Source organism: Colletotrichum siamense, assembly GCF_013390195.1.
Source record: "Colletotrichum siamense strain Cg363 chromosome Unknown KSG_Cg363_contig06, whole genome shotgun sequence".
Classification (NCBI taxonomy): domain Eukaryota; kingdom Fungi; phylum Ascomycota; class Sordariomycetes; order Glomerellales; family Glomerellaceae; genus Colletotrichum; species Colletotrichum siamense.
In genome coordinates, this window is record NW_023501019.1 from 1,135,307 (window position 1) to 1,155,021 (window position 19,715).

A 19,715-nucleotide genomic window follows, 5' to 3' on the forward strand; every position below is an offset into this window, starting at 1 on the left:
GCAGGCAGGGGTGCGAATGGACATGCATCCTGGGCAGATGACCACCATGCAGGGTTTTCACCAGGCTGCCCATCTTGAAGACTATTGCATGCAAGAATTTTATCATTACGTATTTCATTCAATTGTCTGTGATGCTTGCCAAGTCCTGCAATAATCCAGGCTCATTCAAAGTAGCAAACAGATTCTACATGTACAAAGCGCTCTTTATCATGGGTATCAAATAACCATTATTTTAATCCTTCATTCCACGTCTCGTGACAGCATTCGCTTAGACGAGGTACCTGAAACCCTTGCCCATCTTGCGCGCCGCCTCAATCTCCTCAGTGTTGGTGATCTCAGCGGTCTGGTGCGCAACGTCACCGTGGACCTCCCACGCGCGCTCGCCGTCCTCAAGCTGCTTGTTGAGGTTGTCGAGGATGCGCTTGAAGATGTAGCAGCCGATGATGGTGACACCGAACATGGCAGTGACGATGCCGTAGCTCTTGCGGAAGCCGTTCTCCTTGAGGTCCCAGACGTAGGAGCCAGCGACGTTGCCGAGCTGAGAGAAGGCGTTGATCATGGCAATGGCGACGGCACGCTTAGCCGGGGGGCGGGGGAAGGAAGAGGAGATCCAGGAGTAGAAGACGATGAATCCAGCGTAAGAGCTAGCCTGGAGGAAGAGGGCGATGTAGCGAGCGGCAACGTTCAGAGTCGACATCGAGATGATGAAGCCAACGAGACCGACGCAGATGGGGCCGACAATGTGCCAGAATCTCTCCTGGGTGCGATCGGCGTGCCAGGCATTGATGAGAGAGATGATGCAGGAGAAGGCCCAAGGAGGAGAGCTCATCAACAGGGTAGGAACGTAGCCGAAGCCGAGGGTGCCGGTGAGAGTAGGGAAGAAGGCGTTGAAAGACAGACCGACGACGTAGGCAGTGAAGGTCAGCATCATGACGTAGATCTTGACGTCCTTGACAGCCATGTAGAGACCGTCCAGAGGTCCCATGTCGGCGGAATCGGCATCGGCCTCACCAACGTCCTCAGTCATGCGGAGCTGGGCGACGTAGAGCTCCTCCTCGGTGAAGCCCTTGGAGTTGGTGGGGAGATCGGGGAGGATGAAGGCGGCGGAGATGGCGACGGCCATGGTGACGGCGCCCTCGATCCAGAACAGCCAGCGCCAGGCGGCGTGCCCGAGAACGCCCTGCATGTTGGACAGGACACCGGCACCGACCAGGGCGGAGAAGGCGTTAGAGATCAGGTTACCGCAGAAGAGGATGGCGTTGCGGGTGGTCAGCTCGCGGCGGGTGTACCACTTGGAGAGAATGAGCAGGGCACCGGGCAGGAAGGCGGCCTCGATGAAGCCCAAGCAGAAACGGGTGGCGACCATGCCGCCGAAGTTGTTGGTGACACCAGACAGAGTCGAGATGAGACCCCAGACCAGCATGGCGGCGGAGATGTACAACGACGGGCGGGAGATCTTGTTGATGATCATGTTCGAGGGGACCTGCATGAGAATGTAGCCGACGTAGAGAATACTCAAGCAGGTGGCGTATTGTGTGTTGTCGAGCTTGAGGTCATCTTGCAGACCGCGAAGACGGGCGGCAGCGATGTTGTTTCTGTCGAGGTAGTCTGTGGTTCATCATGTAAGTTTGTGTAAAAGAGCCATTGAACAGCTGGTGAGAACCTACTCAGGATGTAGATGAGCACGAAGAGAGAGCAGCGCGTGTCGAGCTTGCGCTTCATGCTCTTCTCAACGGCAGCGCGACGCGCCGGGTCCATGGTGCGAGGCGCATTGGGGTCATGGGGCTGCTGGTTCTCGACGTTGTCGGCGTGGACGCCCTTGGCGGTTTCTGCCTGGTCAATCTTGTCGTCCATCTTTGCTGGTGTTGTCGGATCTCAGACTTGACTCTTCACACAACGGGTTGTCGTAAGGGAGGGCCGGGCCAGGAGTGAGACTGGTGAGAGTGGTCGGGGAGAAGGGACGTCTGGATTGAGTCGACTTATATCCCGGATGAGGCGTCTCGGAGACGGGAAGCTAAAGCTTATAAAGGGGTGGCAGGCTTCGGTCAAGATCCGCGGGGGAACAAATAGCCACCCCTCAACAACATTTTTAATGTGGGGTGAACACCAGCTGCACCCATCCCGTCCCATCTCGTCGTCCAAGTGCGCTGCGCGCGTGGGAAGTAAGAGTTTGACGCCTGTCCGGGATCTGTACGAGTGCCCCTGGGTTGGTCCGGCCTATCGACAGCTCCGGCGATGCAGCTGCAATGGGGCTTCTTCGGCCGCATCAGGATGACGTGGGGATAAACCCATCCACGGGGTGAAAGCGCGGGTTGGATGGGGGAGATGTTGGAGTGCGTGAGAGAGACCACAGAGACCGCTCGCCGCTTCGCGTTCGCGTGCGCGGGGAACGTCACCCTGCATCCCGGGGCAAGACGAGCAAAGGCCCAAGGGTGATGAGCAGCTCCATTTGCTCCATTCGCTCCAGTCCCCGAAAGCCGGGTCCTGGTGGTCACATGGAGTCCTGGAGGGCCCCGAAGGTGGGAATCCCAAGTACCTTTCGTGTTCGAAATCCCCAGTGTCCAAGGCGTTTCCCCGAGGGGATCCCGCAATCCCTCTTGTTTGAAAAATGCTCGCACGATTGGGGTATCTCTTTAGACGCAGAATAGGACCGATGTCTTCACCGGAGCGCCCCGCTGCCTTGGCGTTGATTCGCCTCAGGTGCCGCGCGAGATCCGTTATTCCGTATCTAAGCTGCGGCGTTGCTGCACGAGCCTGGCCCGCGTTGGAAAAGAAAGCTGCCCATCCAAGCATTTTCAGCGTCCTTTCTCCGCAGGAATGTGGGACTGGTATGGGGAGGCAACGTGGGGAAAATCGTCCAATGAAGTTCTCACCGACTAGGCGAGCTTGTCCCATTACGGACACATGTCCCGGCGTGGGTTCCCTGTTCCGGGAATAAGACCGACGAAAGACGCTCTTTAAGGCGCGGAGTCTTGCGGAGTTTATCGACCGTGACGTGATTTGGTCGTTTCGAAATTTCCTACCCTTCCCGAGCCGACTATCAACTCTCAACATCTACTGTCTCGTTCTCGCAAACACCAGCTCACGTGGCCGCTTACTCGACGGCGATTATGACGTGTTTCGGGGTTTTCGCTGACAGCATTAAATATGGCTTGACCAACGGTCTGCGAAACAGTTAGCAAAAGACGCGCCTCGGCTGTTTGGGGGTCACAGCAGGCCGTTGGATCGTTCTACATGAAGTTCATGCACGTCAAAAATTGTCGCCCAGATTCTTGGAACGAAGAAAATTGGATGCTGGGTTCTAGCAATTTCCGATTCTTCGACACCGCAACATGCCCATAGCTTGGCAGGCTTGGCTGGACCTAGACTCGTCATGGCCCCGTGGGGTTATCCTCTGTATTATAAATCCTCATCGAATTAACATGGAGCTCAGCCTGGGTTTGCTTGTCAAAACATGTCCGGGCGTTCCTGATGCCCCTCGATATGGTTCCAGTCTGTAGCCTCGTTGGTGGCTCGAAAGCCGACTTGCTCGGGCCAAGATCCTAAAGCCGTACCTGTATCGGATATGATCTTGAACGTATTTGCCTCACTGCTCTCAGCACCGGCTAGTCTTCGCTCTTAACATCTCGAACTTCTAGCAAGAAGGACGAAGACGTGATAGAAAGTGTTTTCAGAAGATTGGCCCGGGAAATCATGCAAAGGAGTCCTATAGCAAATTCTCTTGAAAAGAAGTCATTGTCCGAGAGCAAATGTACATAGAAACAATAAGCGTAAATAAGTACTTGCACCAAATAAGTATGACTGCCTTAGAGCAAGGGGTTTGCAGGTCAGTTGCGGAACCAATTAGGCGTTTTCTCTTTCATGCGGGGGAAGACATCGGGTAAGCGGATGCTTTAATAGACCGAAACGCGGAGAGAAAACTTCTCATTCTACCTGCGTGGAGAGTGTACCTCGGATTCTGGGGGCGGATTGGTATGCGTTAGCATCTATAGCAAAGCAGTGAGTCCACATGTAGCTTGCTGTTGCTACGGAAAGGCTTGGTGAACCCACCACGGCAGAACGACTGACACTCAGACCAAGCTTAGCCCCCACAATCCCCTCATGCTATCCTCTACAGTACCTGCTTCCGTCGGCTGCTAAAGATGTGAAGCTCTAGGCCGTTATCTTTCGTAATGGTGATTATGGATGTAGGCCAGATTCATTGTACCTTTATACGATCCAAGCGACGCATGACTGCCTCCTAAGACGGATGTTTTCGTGAGATGTTAGGATTCTAGCGAGATTCTGATAATACTCATCGTCAAGTAAACTGTAGTTTATGGTTGAAGCTGGTTACTACACCTCGCGATCTCACACATAGCTCCAGCACCAACAACTTCACCAGCCCGAGGCCCCTCAGGGCGCGCTATTCACAACCTCCGCAAGCTTCACTGTCCAAAGCTTATCCATACCCAAGATGACCAGAGTGTCCCCGGCCAACTCAAACTGCACAATTGCCGTAGAGACTGGGTCCCTCGTAAAGTAGTACGCGTTGAACACGCCAATGACTTTGCCCTCTGCAGACCGCACCACAACTCCTTCACCTTCGCCGGTCCAGACCCTTCCTTTGTCATCGATCCGAATCCCATCAGGAGCTTGCATTCTCGCAACACCGAAAATGTGCTTGTTAACAGGCCACATGTTCTCGTCAAAATCGTAACTGTAGATGGCAGGCGTGCCAACCTTGGCAGGCAGGCCCCAGATGCGGCTCCTTTCCTCGCCACCAAAGTCTGTGACCCAAAGCTTCTTCTGGTCTTTGGAAACCCGCACGCCGTTGGCAACCGGGTAGTCGGTCCTGCTGATGGCCGGGAGCAGCGTCTTAGCCTGGGGGTCGAAGCGCCACAGGCCTTGAGGGACTGTGTCGTTGCTGACGACGCTGTCGGCAGAGGGAAGAATGGTGATATACATGTACGACTTGTTTGTACCAGGCTGGGTGGCCCATGCCACATCGTCAACGGCGTCGAACTTGAGGCCAAAGTATGAGTTCAAGATCCACTCAACTTCGCCCGTCTCGACATCGACGGCGAAGACACCGCCAGGCCAGCTGCGGGTGTCATCACGAAGGCTGGTGAAGTACACGCGGCCCTGATGGTAATACCCGCCGTTAGGGTTCTGAAGAGGCTCTGACGTGGTCAGATTGCGGATGGTGCCGTCAGTCAGATTGAGGATCTCGACACGAGTCGGGCCATCGTTGATCCACGTAGTATACCAGACCTCGTTGCGCTCGCTCAACCAGACCCCAGCCTCGCCGGCAAAGTTCTCCTCGCGCTGGTCAATGAGCGTCGGCTCCGGGTTTGGTCCAAGGAGGGCAAGGAACTCGTCGTCGTAGGAGATGAATGGTGCCTTTTTGGCAACGGCGAAAATAGTGTTGGTGTCGTCCGAAGTTGAGTTTCCATCTACAAAGGCACCAAAGATGCTTCCTTCAAAAGGACCGGGGAGGAGATACGTCAGTTCGTAAGGAATGGATACAACGTCTGCACAGAAGACGGGCAAGATGCCGAGTAAAAGAAGACAGAAAGAATGACGAGCCATCTTGGTTGGCTTACAAGATTTAAACACTGAGCATGAAGTGGTCTGGAGAGACGTGAGTTAGTCGAAAAGGCAGAAAGCAACGACGTCTTTATACATCCAGTGGTGTTGAGCATTTCCACAACATCAGCTGGAATCTTTGTTTTCAATGTTTCACGGGTAGCCATGATAAAGTGGCAACCACCCCTAGCCTCAACGGCCATATCCGAAATATTGACTGCTGAATATGAGATCCAAGATATTTTGTGATGGTGAGTGACATCGAATCGAGTCGTGGACTGCTCAAACAGTTCAACCCTGGCTCCAAAGCCTCCACTGGAATCGCCTGAAGAGGCTAGCGTTCCGGTTTGCATATTCATGATCCAACTTTAATTTGAGAATCATGCTATTCAAAGGAGAGTTTATGACGTCCATTTCGACGTGAAGTCCGGAACACATGAAAAAGCCCATTTCGAGAAAATTCTCATATCCCGTCTTGTCATTGAAGGTCGGACTGCGCGGCTTACAGGCCGGCAGCTTCCGGTGTTGAAGGCCCACTCCTAGTTCACCATCGGCGTGACATTACCGTCGCGTAATCTGGTGGATAGAGCTTCAAAAGGCAGACAGGAGTGCACTGAGTAGAGTATTATCCCATTTGCTTCGAGAATTTATCTTGACATTTTACCATCCAATGGTGCTGCAGAGCGCTGTGCCCTGCACCACCTGGTGTGATGTGCGCCACCAAGGCTAGGTCTGAGTCCCAGTTGCCCCCGCCTAGACGATTAAATGCAAGTTGCGTTGATGATTTTTCCATCTTTCGCCTAAAGTCTTGGTCAATTGAATTTCGGAAGAAACTGACGCTGTATTACGCAGGTGCCACCGGACTTCAGTGGCTGATCATATTGGAAGAAGTCAACATCATATGAGATCTGGCACGGGTGGCAGTGGCGTGTCTCATGGAAGTGCTAGGGAGTGATGGTCATGAAAACGGATCTACAGAATCACGTTTTGGTCAAACATGTGTTATCTTCCATGATCAAAGAAGGCACCGAAGCATAGGCATGTAAGTCGGCCAGCTCTAGACATCAGCCCCAGACAGATATGGCGCCACTGAAAGATAGGGTCACTACGCACAGCTCACGTTGAATTCCATGCTTTGAAATGATTTCGGCGGTATCCGACCTTGATGCTCACGCAACCAAAGATTAAGACAAATGCAATGTCTGATGTGCACAGCATTAAGCCCAGAACCTTCTTCGATAGCATCATCGTTGCACGTTGATTTGGAAGTGATCGGCTGGACCATCAGTCTTGGCCTGTTGCAAGACCTTCATGGGGCGGAAAGTCGCTCGTCTGATGTTGCCCGAATACATCACCTTCCAGCAGCAGCAGCAGCAGCGCTCGCCCCAAATCTCTGACACCCGTGCCTGATGAGGCAGTAGTAATGTGCGTTTGAAAGTGAGCAAACGTAGGCCTAGTATCGATCTGCGTAGTGATGCAAGAAGGGTCCAAGTCAGTCCGGGGTTTGTCGATCCGGTTGATTGTGGGCGTTACTATTGGACTGCGCCGCACGGGGTAAAGTGAATATTAATGAGCCCACCACCTACGCGAAGCAAAGACTGCGTCCACAGCGTCATCAGAGGTGGCGTATGACGCCTGCAGCCACTCATTGGGCCTCGCTTAGTTGCCTTAGGAGGCGATGCTGAGTATGAGAGTCGTCGGTGATGGCGATGTTGGGATCTTCGGTCAGCTGGCTTTTGGAACCAAATGAATGAAGTTTGAAGTGAGAAAATGATTCTCATGATAGTCTAGTTGTGGCTGCAAATGACGTAGGCGCATTTTACAACCAGTATCATTAGCTTCTGGGCGGACGAAGAAGTTATTTAAACCCTCCTGAATTCCTGTCAGCTCAAGTCATGCATATTTCCTGATCCCACAACAACACAGCAACCAAGACCGAGAAGAACACAAATACTATCATTTTTAAAAGATACCAAAACTTTCCAAAGATCAGTCACAATGGCCTTCAAGTATGTCAACTCTACAAAGATCCTCAACACCTCACACTATACAGGACACTAACGAGAACATGTCAGCTCAAACCGTCGCTTTTCCTTCTCCATCTCACCCGCCTCCAAGGCTTCGAAGCGCGTGATGGCAGAGCGCAATGATAACCGCCGTTCTTTCGACTCCCAAGCCAGCTCTTCCACTCTTGGGGCGATGCCAGTCGTCGAGGTCGAGAGCTATCTGACCGCTCCGGCTGCCCGGTGGTCTACGGCGAATCGCATCTAAAAGATGGTCTAAGTCAAACACGGGGTGGAGGATGTACGATAGATGGGACTATGACGTGGAGATATGTCCTTGAACTGCAGAAGGTCGTTCTGATTTAGCGAGTCTCTTGCGGATACCCACGTCAACATGAATAGTTGATAGCTTCAAGGATTAGAAGCACGGGGAGACGTTGCTTCTAAAAATTACATATATTCAAATCATCTCTATAAAAAGAAGCTTCTATGTGTGAAACAGCCATTATCCTAAGACAACCAAATCCCCATTACTATCCCTATTACAGTTCCGTTTTGTTGCAAATCAAGAATCCAGCGCCTTCCGATGCTCTATTTTTGTATGAACTTGCTCTCTCTCTCCAACCACTCCTCGAAGTTCAATAATCCACTGTGCTGCCTCTTCACTGAGGCGATGTTGACGCGAAATCCGTCAGTGTGGAACCATCTGTACATGGCTCCGAAGTCCGCGATCATCCAGTGAAGGAACCTCACAAGGAATTGGAACGTCTCAGGGACCTCCGTGCCAACCTTTCTCTTGAATACTGCATTCGCCTCGTCGAGAGTAAGCTCGTCGCCTGCAATGGGAACCTCCTTGCTGGCAAAGTCTTGAGGGCGAAGGAATGATTGTGCCGCAAAGTACCCGACATCCTTGACCGCAACGAGTTGAAGCGGCCTCTCCTTTACTGCAACCCGCCACGAGGTTGCCATGATTTTGGTCTCCATGCCCGGTGTCATGTTGTCCATGAAAGCGACGGGTCTAAGAATAGTCCAGGTCATCTTATTCTTCGCCTTTTCGACGAGGTGGTGCTCGATGTTGTATTTACTCTTGAAGTGCTGGACCTGGGGAAAGACGTTGTCGTAAGATGAATCACCGCCGCGGTCTATTGAGGAGTAGACAAAATGCTTGACATTGTTGGCGAGGGCTTCGTCGATCAGAGCCTTTCCTTGCCTCTCTTCGGATTCTGCCGAGGCACCTTGACCTATGGCCGTCTGTGGGAGCACTAGTTAGCATCTGTTCTGTTCGGTATGAAGTCTCCAGACCGTACTCACTTGCACGCTGTACACGCCCCAGATTTCTGCCGCTGAACCGCCCAATGCTGACTTTGCTGAGGCGAAGATGGACGGAACGTCGTTGAGATCACCCTTGAAGACCTTAACTCCCTGCGCTTCGAGAGCTTTTGCTGATGCTGCGGCGGGGTTGCGTGTGACAGCAAGGATGGTGTGCGTATCTCCAGCACCAGCCTCCAGGAGAGCTGAGATGACGGCGCCACCTTGTTTACCGGTTGCACCGGTGACAAGAATGGACTTTTGGTTGGTAGATTGGATCGACATGTTGAGCACTTAGGGGTCAGAAGGTGTTATACCAATGTGTAGTTGTGATGAGGTAATTTGGGCAGTAGGAAAAGCTGCAGAGATAAAGGTAGATGTTGTCCTAATGGGTTTGCTGTAGAGTTGTGAGCCTGATGTCATTTTACTCGACCATACCAGCTGTATATGTAGATGGACTTCCATCCTGTTCGGCATTTCGCTTCTCGCGAGCGACTTCAACTATCGATGATGAAGAAATCATTTCAAAGCATTCTGCAGAGCCAAGCACATCAGAAATTACTATGCTTGTGCAGTGAAAATCGACGGCGACCACCAAAACACCTAGCGACTACCCAATTTGGCAAGTTTCGTCGAGCTTCTCAGCGCCCCGAAGGCCGAGAACAGGGGTTGTGGCGTCAACAAGTGGTCAGCTACGCTTAGCAATCAACTGCAGTCTCCATGCTCTGATTGGATAGTTGGGCCGCGAAAGGATGACCGCGTCAAGGAATGCGATCCCACCATTGAGATCTGGACAGGAATGCGGCACGATACGGTATTTTGGAATTCAAACTTTCCGTTAACGTGTACGAATCCTACAATGAAGTATGCATGCTTACATATGTATTGACTACAACGCGAAACCGAGTGAGTATCATCAAACGTTGCCATTCAGAAGACACTCCCCACAAACATTCAAAACCGAATTCCACATCCATACCAAGTCTTGCGTGCTCCACCTCAAGATAACTTCTCAAAGTCTTCAGGACCAAGAGACCTATAATCTAAGACCCGCCCCACGTGTGTCTTGTCAATAGACTCGCAATTGCGCCTGATCTTCATCATCAGAATCCGTATGAATTGAATGAGACCAGTGTCGCACATATTTGCATCCGCTGCATCATCATCTGCAGAGCCAGGCGTGAGGCCAAGAAACTCGCAAGCACTGGCATACTCCTCGCAAGACTTAAAGTATAGCTGACCAGAGAAAAGATTCAACTCTGTCGTGCTCGGTTGGGGAAGATACCCCATCCAGTTTCGCCGAGGGACAGTGTAAAGATCTAGCTTGTCAAGCGGACTAAAGCTCATGTTTGGACGCGGAGCATAAAGATGCAACCGCACGAACCATGACCGTTTGATTTCGGGGAGAAGCTCTTGCGCTTCGTAGGGGCTGACGATGATGGCAACATCAAGCCCACCCTTCGTCGACTTTTCTCTGGGATTTGTTGTAAGAATCCACTGCACGGATCTTTGAAATAGATCAGATACATAGCGCTGACAAGAGGGCAATTTGGGGATGATCGTCTTAACAAAGTCATTTGTGACCATTATCCTCCGAGGGAAATTTCCAACGGCGAAGTGAGCCGATGCACTCGTATCGCTCAGAGACATGAAAGCTGGACCCCAGGCCTTTGAATCAGGTGTAAAGGTACCATCAGAAATAAGAGCTCTGATGTCTGGGTGGATAGAGTGTTGCTGTGGTTTCACCGGGGGCGGCCTTTGGATCTCCCGCTCTTGCTCGACTTCGGGGGAAAGCTCACGCTCCTGTTCCTCCCGAAAGGTGGACGAGTTGGAATTGCGTCCCCCAAAACTGAGAACCCGCTCGGTGATGAGATCACCTTCCGTGTGATCTGATAGGTGGACGAGCTCTTCGCTGTTGTGCTGGGCCGGTCGATATCGCGACTCCAAACTTTGAGCCTCTTCCTCCAGAAATTTCTCGGCGTGAGCTGCATCCAAGCTGGTCGCGCCGTTGACAGATGCCTCCCCCCATAATCGTTTATGGCTTTGATGACGTCTGCCCTGGTTTGCCCACAGCCAAATGCCACGACTGAGATCTACGAAAGTCTCGGAAATGGCCCATTCAAGTATGTCGCAAACATCAGTATTCGTGGTTTCTCGAGTATGAGATTGTGCTGCGATTTTCTGCTGTATTTCATTGGGGACGCAGAAGACTACAGACTGGCCTTTTCCCAATTTTCGCATTCGCATGCAGGCTATTGTCCCAGTATTAGCTCATGGTTCTTACTTTAATTTTATGAAGTCAAGAGGAAGGGTTACCTTGAACCAACCTGTCTTTCGTCAGGTTCGCACCGAGTGTGACTGCCGCTCGATAGTTCTCTGGCAACTTGAGGTCGGTACCTCTGGTGTGCGCTTCATCGAGAAACACGAGACAGACATCAGGCTGACTTGCAAAAGCCGACGTATGGAATATCTGCACTTGATGACGTCGATCTATGACGCAAATATTGTCATTCTCGTCGCAGAAAACAACAGCTTGCGTCTGCTCGTCGTCCTTCGTCATTTCAAGCCAACGCTTGGCAACGCCAATGTTGTCAAGTTCCAGCACCTGGGCGCCAACGTCGAGAATGACACGAACTTGAGGGTCTAACTTGGTAACCATCCCTAATAGTGCCTCAGCGTCGGACTGCGTCGTATCTTGCCGAGTTGGCATCAACGACACAGAATTCTCGTCTTGAAGGAGATACTCCAAAACCAAAGCATTGGTGTGCTGCTGTGTGGGGTCATCAAGCTGAGACACCGTAAGCGGTAGAAATGCTCGAGAGTCGTTGGTGCCACTGAATCCGGTGGTAGGATGCGGCTTCACTTCTCCGATGTCCCAACCTGAGGCCGACAGTTTGTGCGGAAACTCTTTCAGCTCTTTGGGGAATACAATGTGGGCAAGGAAGTAGTCTATGACGCTCTTGGCGTATCGCAAACATGGAAAGAGAACTTCGGTGCACAGCTGATTGTCTTCCAAGTTGACACCGGAGAGTTGATGAAAGGCCAGCGGCAATCCGTTGCTATCAGCAACCCATACATCGTACTCCATGTCAGACTGGTCAGAACGCACCAGATGATGAAAGCTGAGAAAAATGTCGTCGTCCTTCAAGCCCTCGTAGTAATAACTCAAAGACGTCAGAGTTATAATGACCTCCGGGTGACTGAACTCCGATCGAGCGGCCGGGCTGTCCATGGCCCGGTAAGGAACTGCCAACCGCGTTTTGGGGATCCTTGTATCATCTGGACCATAGTCGACTCGCCATCTTTTCTGAGAGAACACAAAGTTGAGGACTCCCTGAGCAAACAGCCCCCTCAGAAGGAGAAGCGTTTCCTTCGTAGGTGAGTCCCACAGTCCGGATTGTTCAATGGAATCCATTTCTGCTTCAGTGAGCTTGAGCTTTGTGATGTAACAGAACACAGCTTCGCGAACGCCGGCTGAATGTTTCGTCATGGGCAGACCTATTGAGCCATCTCTGCTCAGTCGTCGTGCGACGCCATGGAATAGTCGATTTCGTGCGTCTTCGTTCAGAATACGCAATCTAGGGAAACCACCTTGTGGCCAAGAGTTGATTTCTATAGAGGTGAAGTCATCCTCTCGCGATTCTGGAAGCAGCTTCCTTATGACATCCAGAACATGGTGGACACAGACCCAGCGATCTGGGCTGTGCTCTATTGACTGCTGGATACCCATGGTGTAGACCAATTCAAATTTGACACTGAAGTTTTCGTCGCTTTCATCGACAATGATCCGAGAATCCTTATCCAAAAGGTCCTTGGTTTCGAGCAGCAGGCGGCTGATATCCTTCTTTTCCGCGATTGCGGACTCGACGCACATTAGCTGCAGGGATAAAATGTGTGGAGGCTGGAGTAACAGCACACCACCAGACTCCATGCATTCCCGAAGAATGGAATTGATAGTGTTTGCTTCGGCCGTACCGACTCGAACATCTCGGGAAAAAGGCATGTAGAAAATGCGGCGATTACACAAGCCACCAAGCTTAGAGATCAGCATCTGCTGCATCTGCTTGGACTGCGGCTTTGCCACAGTGGCGCAAACGATCCGGGAGCCGTCTGCTTCGGAAGATGCAACCATTGGTAAAATAACGGATGATTTTCCTTCGCCCATATTGAGCTGCAGAACGGCGTTCTTGCCTGTAGGAGGGTGCCTCATCTTGTCCGCGATGTCTTGTTGAACTTCGCGAACCATGATACCGCTGTCAATCTCTAAAAGAAGAGTGTCAGGATAGACCAGAGGATCCCAGTTGGTGTGGCCTAAGTTTCGCAATTCATTTGTCAAGGCGGCGACATCGTCCCAGCTGTTAAGCATCCGCTCCGCCCGCTGTAGGTGTGTGATAGAAACGCCGTAGTCAGCAATCAAATCCTCCCATGCCTTCAGACTGCTTCCCAAGTTATCCTTGTTCAGCCTTTGAAGGATGAAAACAGGGTTGATTCGCGGCATTTGGAAGAAGTCATGCTGTAGGGAGGGGAAGTCCTCCTGACCAGCACCGGGGCTGAAAACAGCTTCGAGAATTCGGCAGTGACGGCGATGCACATCTTCCCGGCACGCTTGGAGATACTCAACGAAGTCCTCCTTCCTCGGCGTTCCATGGATAGCGATCTGGCCGGTCTTCTGGTCTCCCCACTGCATAGCCTGCAAACTTGCATGAAGATCTTTCACATACTGTTGCTCGTACGACCCGTGAGCTTTGTCTTCCAAGCGCTGAATCAACTTCGACAGCCGATACTGCCGCTTCAACGGTCTGCTGCAACTACCCCACTTGAATTGGGGATGCTCTTTGGCGGGCGGTGGAGGCTGTGCGTTCCGAAAGATGTCACTGGCGGCCACGAACCCCTGCTCTCTGCACAGGTTCCATGTTGGTGTTGCCAAAAGAGGGTTTGGAAGGTCAGGTGCAACTATGACAGATGGCAATCTTGACGCGATCCTATCGAGATACTTTCGGAACTGCAAGTTGTCGTTCCACCTTTCGAAAAGGCTGTCAAGCTTCAGGGTAAGATTTTCGAGTTGGATGTATGTCTTCCACGTAGAGCGATGTTCGCCGTTGAGGGGCAATTTGGGTGATTTGCATCGCCACTGACGTTCAACGCACGCCCGGAGACTCCTGACAGCTGCAATTCGATTGCTTGCCACGCTGGTCGTCCTTCGAGCGTCAAAATCTGTGTAAGACTCGTATCTTTCCTGACTCCAGTGGGCCTCCGGACATTGTTCGAAGGGCATGAACTGTTCTCCTATGCAAATCTCCACCTCATCAGTGTCGAAGGAGGCGCCAGCTGACAGTACAAATTTCGGACCCTCAATCTTTGGGACCACTACTTTAGCCATCTCTGATGTGGTCTGAAATGATGCCAAAGTTTGAATTACATCCATATCCGCGTTGTCGGAGTAGGCCAAAGTGGCCAGCCATATCATTAGCTTGAATTTGCATATAGTAGGTAGGACGGTCTTATGCAAAGCAAGCCAGTGCTCCGTGATAAAATCAGAAGACTTCTTGAGAGTGCCGGCATCGTAGTTAATTCCAGTCGTCACTAACGAAGACTTTGTTGTACGAGCATCAACCGATGGCCCTTTGGCTAGGTAATGCCAAAGACGCTCTCCCATCGACGAGTGAATCGGCTCAACCAGCACTGATTGACCGAAAAACACAGCTTGAGCGACTGAGAAAGACTTCGAGAACTTGGTTGTCGAGGTTCGGTCTCGAGCCTCATACACAACGTCCGTCTCGGTAGTGTGTCTTTCCGCACCGAATCCCGACAAGCGAAACGTTGCTGACCGAGCATTGTCGCGGCTAAGTAATTCGGGTGACACTTGTCTGATATAGCTCGCCGTCGGAGGCTCGATGTAAGAACGTGGATGGAAGAACTTGGCCCTTTCTGCAATGTTAAGTATTTCTCGGACGTACTCGAGAAAGAAGCCATGCTGTGATAGGGAACTAAGCCCCGGCTGCCAATCCACTGCCTGCATGACCCGCTCATTGGAAGGATAGTACGTCCGTCCAGGAGTCAGGCGTGCAATGGTGCACAGCATATCAATGTTCTCCTGCGTCAATAAGTCAAAAGACTTGACAGATGCGGAGCTCAGAATTGCCAACGCCTCTTCAGTACCAGTCCGCTTCGTCAGCGGGTCTGGAATGCAGAAGGAAGTAAGTGCATGAAGGTAACACAAAAATAGCTTGCTCTGGCAACTCTCATTGCCGATGAGCCTGCCCAGTCGATCATCGACATCGTATGTTTGAACCCTTTGCTTGGTCAATTTTCTGATGTCGACCTCCAGATGATCTTCCGTTGCGCGGTGCGATGCCTCGCCTTCGAGGATCAGCACCTTACGCGAAGGAGACAGTGAAGAACCTCGTTGACGATGTTCTTTCAAGACAAGTTGACTTTTCAGTCCTACCAAAGTACCAATTGACTGATACGGGTCGATGCACATGCCTCGATACTGCTTTGACATCATGGTCGTGGATCCTGGCTGTAGGCTGAAGTCAAGTCCCAAACATGGAAGCTGAATCAGAATCGACGCGTTGAGATGATTAAGAGTCGGATGAATCCAAAATCGGTCCTCAAGAGGCTCTAGAACCCTGGAAATGAGTCTTGAAAACTTTCCATTGATGTCAATCAGTGAACTGTCTTCGTTGGAAAGTTTCCAGAAGGTATTTTCACCAAGTTGATGTCGTCTTAATCGCCAATTCGAATGCGATCGATGCCAAGGATTGTCCCTATGACAAAACTCAATGGACTGATCCTCGTGGTTGTACCATTGAGAATAGTCATCGACAAAAGATATTGGAAAACTTCCACGCAAATGACGTGAAGGAACCAGATCAACATGCTCGTCGCCTTTGATAGCATGAACAAGAAGATCGGCCTCAGGAGGTTCAGCTGTGCGATCAAGATGTAAGTGAACATTGTGGTCGCGAAACACAGCCTTCGATGAAAACTCCATGCCTGGGACAGAAGTAGGTACGATTTCGAGAGATAGCCGTCCAAAAAGCCGTTTGTATGTCAGGTGGTTCAAGTATTGTTTGGGCAAATGATCTAGGGGAACACCGTCGACAAGAAGCTCGCCAGTCAGGAGGCAAAAGTGCACAACCTGACCTAGTGAGGTGGAAGTAAAGAGCCAGTAACTCAGATTGTTTGAGACAGCTTTCCAGCTGCTGGTAGGCTGGTAGGCAGCCCAGGACTCCTTGACCGCGTGATCGATTGCATTGCTACTCTGACCGGTGAATCTCTGAGCCAAGTAGCGATGACAACTGTAGCATGCTTTCTGCCACCGGCGGTAGAGGTACTGGACTGGCGTCTGAAGGGAGTACAGGAGAGAGTCGGAGAACTCCTGAATGCCGATGGAGCATTGCAGAAAGATCGATGCATTTTCGTCAGTTGCTAGCATGGTGCGCTGGAATGCTTCATCGACCGCGAAAGTGTCCGAACATATCAAGAACGACTCCATTGCCCTTTGCTGAAATCTGATCTTGTTCTTATCGTCATGTATGTTCCGTGCCTTCTCCCGTAAAAAGGTCGCCCACGTGAAGGCTACCTTTCTCGCCGTGTACAAGTAGACAAGACATTGGTTTTGAATGTCTACTGACTTGGTGATAGTAAGCAAGCGACGTGCCAGAGCTGTGAATGTAGCCAAAGCTGCCGAACATTGCCAATTCTTCTCGCAACGGTTTGTGGACTCTGTGAGGCCTTGCAACATCTTGCTTGAGAATTCATCTTCTTCAACAATGATATGTGCCTCTCTCAAATCAGAAGTTCCACGCGGTCCCGCTTGATAAATGCATTGACAAACGATCAAGCCAACGTCCCATTTTTTGAAGTCAATGGTTGGTGCGAAGAGTTGAAGTAAAATATTCTGCCAAGCAATTCTAAACCCCAGCGGTATAGAAGCGAGCGCTTTGTATTCGTCCAGCGACATGTCGTCTGGGCACTGGCTCTGTGAGGAGATGACGGTGTTTGGAGAGGGGCCACTCGGGTTCCGATCGGGTCGGAAAAGGAAGTCTTGCAAGGGCGAAGCAGTGCTGGAAAGCTTGTACGTGCACTTATGTCTTGTGATGTCGGGAAGCTCCATTGAGCCCGCGTAGGAAGACGCTTTGTGATCGGAGTACGCATAATGCAATCCGTTCCTAAGAAGGATATCGGATTCGGCGATTATTCCCACTGCTTTTTCCTTGCGGTGTGTCACGGCGTTAGGTTTGGTGTTAGAAATCAGGCGAAGTCTTTGGGGCCTGGCCTCGCTACGAAAGAATTGCCTGAGCCCATCGTAACTTTGGAGGTCAAGGGAGTAGCCAGAATTAGACTTTCGTTGATGGGAATACTCGGTTTCGAGTACGTCGAAGAGAAAGAACATACTAGCCTCTCTCCAGTGTCCAAAAGACTGGGGTAGGGCGAGTTCAAAAACCGTTGACTTCTTGGCCAATACATCTGATGGCAGTGGCCACTCGTGGATAGCAATTGTTATGCTTTCAGCTTGGGTTTTGTATAAACATCTCTTGCATTGATTAGCGACGTGTGCGTAGTAGTGCCGTTTTGAGCGGTTGTCGAAACATTGGGTGTCATTGCAGGAATTAACCCGGTACCGTTGCATGAGGTTGTCGTACTGTTTCTTCTTATTTGCAAATTCTCGGCGCTTCTGTTCTCTCTCTTTCGTTGCGTACGCCTCAATCTTCCGGCACAACACTTGATGAGTCTCTGACTGATCGAATGTCCGAGCCCCGAAGCATGTGCCCTCCCCGAAGGCCGCGTAGATATTTGACTGGGAGAACTGAGGCTTGCAACCCCGCAGCCGACTGTCGAGATAGTTCTCTGCCTCGAATAGCCTTTGCATGTCTTTCCTGGAGGGCAGAAGCAGATTCTGAAACATCCCGATTGGGATCTTGGGGTCGTAGTCCAATAGCATAGGATGGGCCTTCGTGGCTGCCTTGTCGCAGGCGATCCAAATCTCGAGATTTGTAAGTATCATAGTCGATGTCAGTTCCGGATTTCCTTGGTACAAGCTGCTGGCCGCGCTGTGGTAGATTTCCATAACATTCCGCAATTGTGAACAAATCATTAAGGCGTCCTGATCAAGTTGGTTCCGCAGCCAGTCGTCAAGATTTACCGCAATCCAGGACTCGAAAACCATGAGATTGACAAATCGATACTCCTTGTCAATCAATTGAAATTGCAGGCCACCCAAAGGAGGCAAAATATCCGGTGCGTAGTAGTTCAAGGTCCATGTTGGAGAGAACGCGCGTCCAGAAGACAATTTGGTTCGGTTCTTGACTGATTCGAGGAATGCATCAAGCCGTGGAAGGCTTAGCATTGTGTCATTGGCGATGTCGAAAGTGTCTAGCTGCGACAGGTCGTGAGTGAGATCTCGGGAGCTGCTCTGTTGTGTCGCTGACCACCTCTGCATGAGAAGTTCATTGGCCGTGCACATACGCCGACGAACCACATCCAATGCATTGGTATTGACCGTCGAGCCCATTTTCTTCAGTCTTCTGGCAAGTTTCGCCGTCATCTGATACAGTACATCAGAGTGAAGCCTCGTTTGTGAGGACTTATGTAGAAGCTCTGCCATGAAAAAAACCATGAAAACTTTGTACAGGTCGAATTCTGTTTGGGCACCCTCTCTGGAGCCTCGGTGAAAGATGAGCTGTAGAACAACGCGAATTAGCAGCCACATGGGAGATCGACGCCATGGAAGAAGGCAATCCTTCCATAACACCTCATCCCTCGTATTCTTCCAAATTCTGTCGTCCTGGAGAGATTCTCCGGGAACCGATAGGAAACTGTGTAACAATTCTGTAACCATCTTCGGGTGCGCTGTGTCTCGAGTCTCATCATGTAGCTGACCAGCCTTCCTGACCTGAGGTAGAGTGCCTGGTGCAGCCTGAGTGCTCATTTTTGCCAACGTAGCAACAAGGGTCTCGAGAAAGCCGGGCTCGAGGGCTCGGGCTACGTCAACCGTAACGCCTCTTCCTGGAAAGCTTCTTCGAAGTCTCCCGATTGTCCCGGTCACAGCAATATTGGTAGGGGAAAGTTCGAAAGTCTCAAACTGGAACGCATCTCTCGCCCGGGTAATGAGCATGCCGGCATTCTGCTGCTTGACGTATAGGGCAATCGACTCTGAACGAAAATTAGTTTTAGCTCGTTGCTCAATTTCCGAGACACTCACCTGGCTCTGGTAGAGTGGAGAGAATTTTGTAAAGGGATTGCTCATCAATAGCTATGGCGTCGTGAAGCGGCGTGTGAACCTGAAGCATGTGCTGCATGGCGACACTGGCTATCTCGACAGAGCGCGCAATCTCAGGTCCAATATGGCGTTTGAACTCAGACAGAGACTGGCATATGAGCGTGAGCAGAGCAAGCTCGTTGTGAGGAGTGAAGTCGCTCTGCTGAGGAAGACGAGATGGAAGGAAAATGTGATGGAATAGGTAGAGAGCAATCGCCTTCGGCGTTGTCTCGCTATTCGCCAAGTTCTCAAAAGTCATTTTGATGATGGGTTTGGTGATGTTCTGACGGTATGTGAGTGCTAACAGTGAGAATAATATCCGGAAATTGTTTGTTGAATAGACGATCGGCTGCGCTGCAATCGTATTTGTTCAGAAATTGAGGAGAAGTCCATCAGGTGCATTTTGGCTTGGACACCCTGCTGTGTGAGACCATCTACGCGGTGCATGGAACCTTGCAGTGCCAACAATTTGTCTGCAGGAGGCCTTCCAGACTTTCTCGTTAAAGTTCTAAGTGGAAAGAGGGAAAGGGTTCAGAATGACCTTGTGGATGCATTTCGGACAAACAAAC

At 51.0% G+C, this 19,715-nt stretch overlaps 4 protein-coding genes across 4 annotated transcripts; all 4 read right to left on the bottom strand.

Annotated features, from left to right (window-relative positions):
• Positions 1 to 268: 268 nt before the first annotated feature.
• CGCS363_v009324 (putative transporter) lies at positions 269 to 1,854 on the bottom strand (the record flags this gene model as incomplete). The annotated part of the gene is made up of 2 exons (XM_036641173.1): positions 269 to 1,608; positions 1,668 to 1,854. 2 exons carry the CDS (start codon positions 1,852 to 1,854, stop codon positions 269 to 271), a joined length of 1,527 nt encoding a protein of 508 aa, XP_036493568.1.
• Positions 1,855 to 4,395: 2,541 nt separating this feature from the next.
• Positions 4,396 to 5,571, bottom strand: CGCS363_v009325 (uncharacterized protein; the record flags this gene model as incomplete). The annotated part of the gene is made up of 1 exon (XM_036641174.1): positions 4,396 to 5,571. The coding sequence occupies one exon, from the start codon at positions 5,569 to 5,571 to the stop codon at positions 4,396 to 4,398; it is 1,176 nt and encodes a 391-aa protein (XP_036493569.1).
• A 2,591-nt stretch (positions 5,572 to 8,162) lies between these two features.
• Positions 8,163 to 9,164, bottom strand: CGCS363_v009326 (NmrA-like family domain-containing protein 1; the record flags this gene model as incomplete). Its single annotated transcript, XM_036641175.1, has 2 exons — positions 8,163 to 8,822; positions 8,883 to 9,164. The coding sequence occupies 2 exons, from the start codon at positions 9,162 to 9,164 to the stop codon at positions 8,163 to 8,165; spliced, it is 942 nt and encodes a 313-aa protein (XP_036492824.1).
• Positions 9,165 to 9,878: 714 nt separating this feature from the next.
• CGCS363_v009327 (uncharacterized protein) lies at positions 9,879 to 19,405 on the bottom strand (the record flags this gene model as incomplete). The annotated part of the gene is made up of 3 exons (XM_036641176.1): positions 9,879 to 11,131; positions 11,196 to 19,040; positions 19,090 to 19,405. The coding sequence occupies 3 exons, from the start codon at positions 19,403 to 19,405 to the stop codon at positions 9,879 to 9,881; spliced, it is 9,414 nt and encodes a 3,137-aa protein (XP_036492825.1).
• Positions 19,406 to 19,715: the final 310 nt, after the last annotated feature.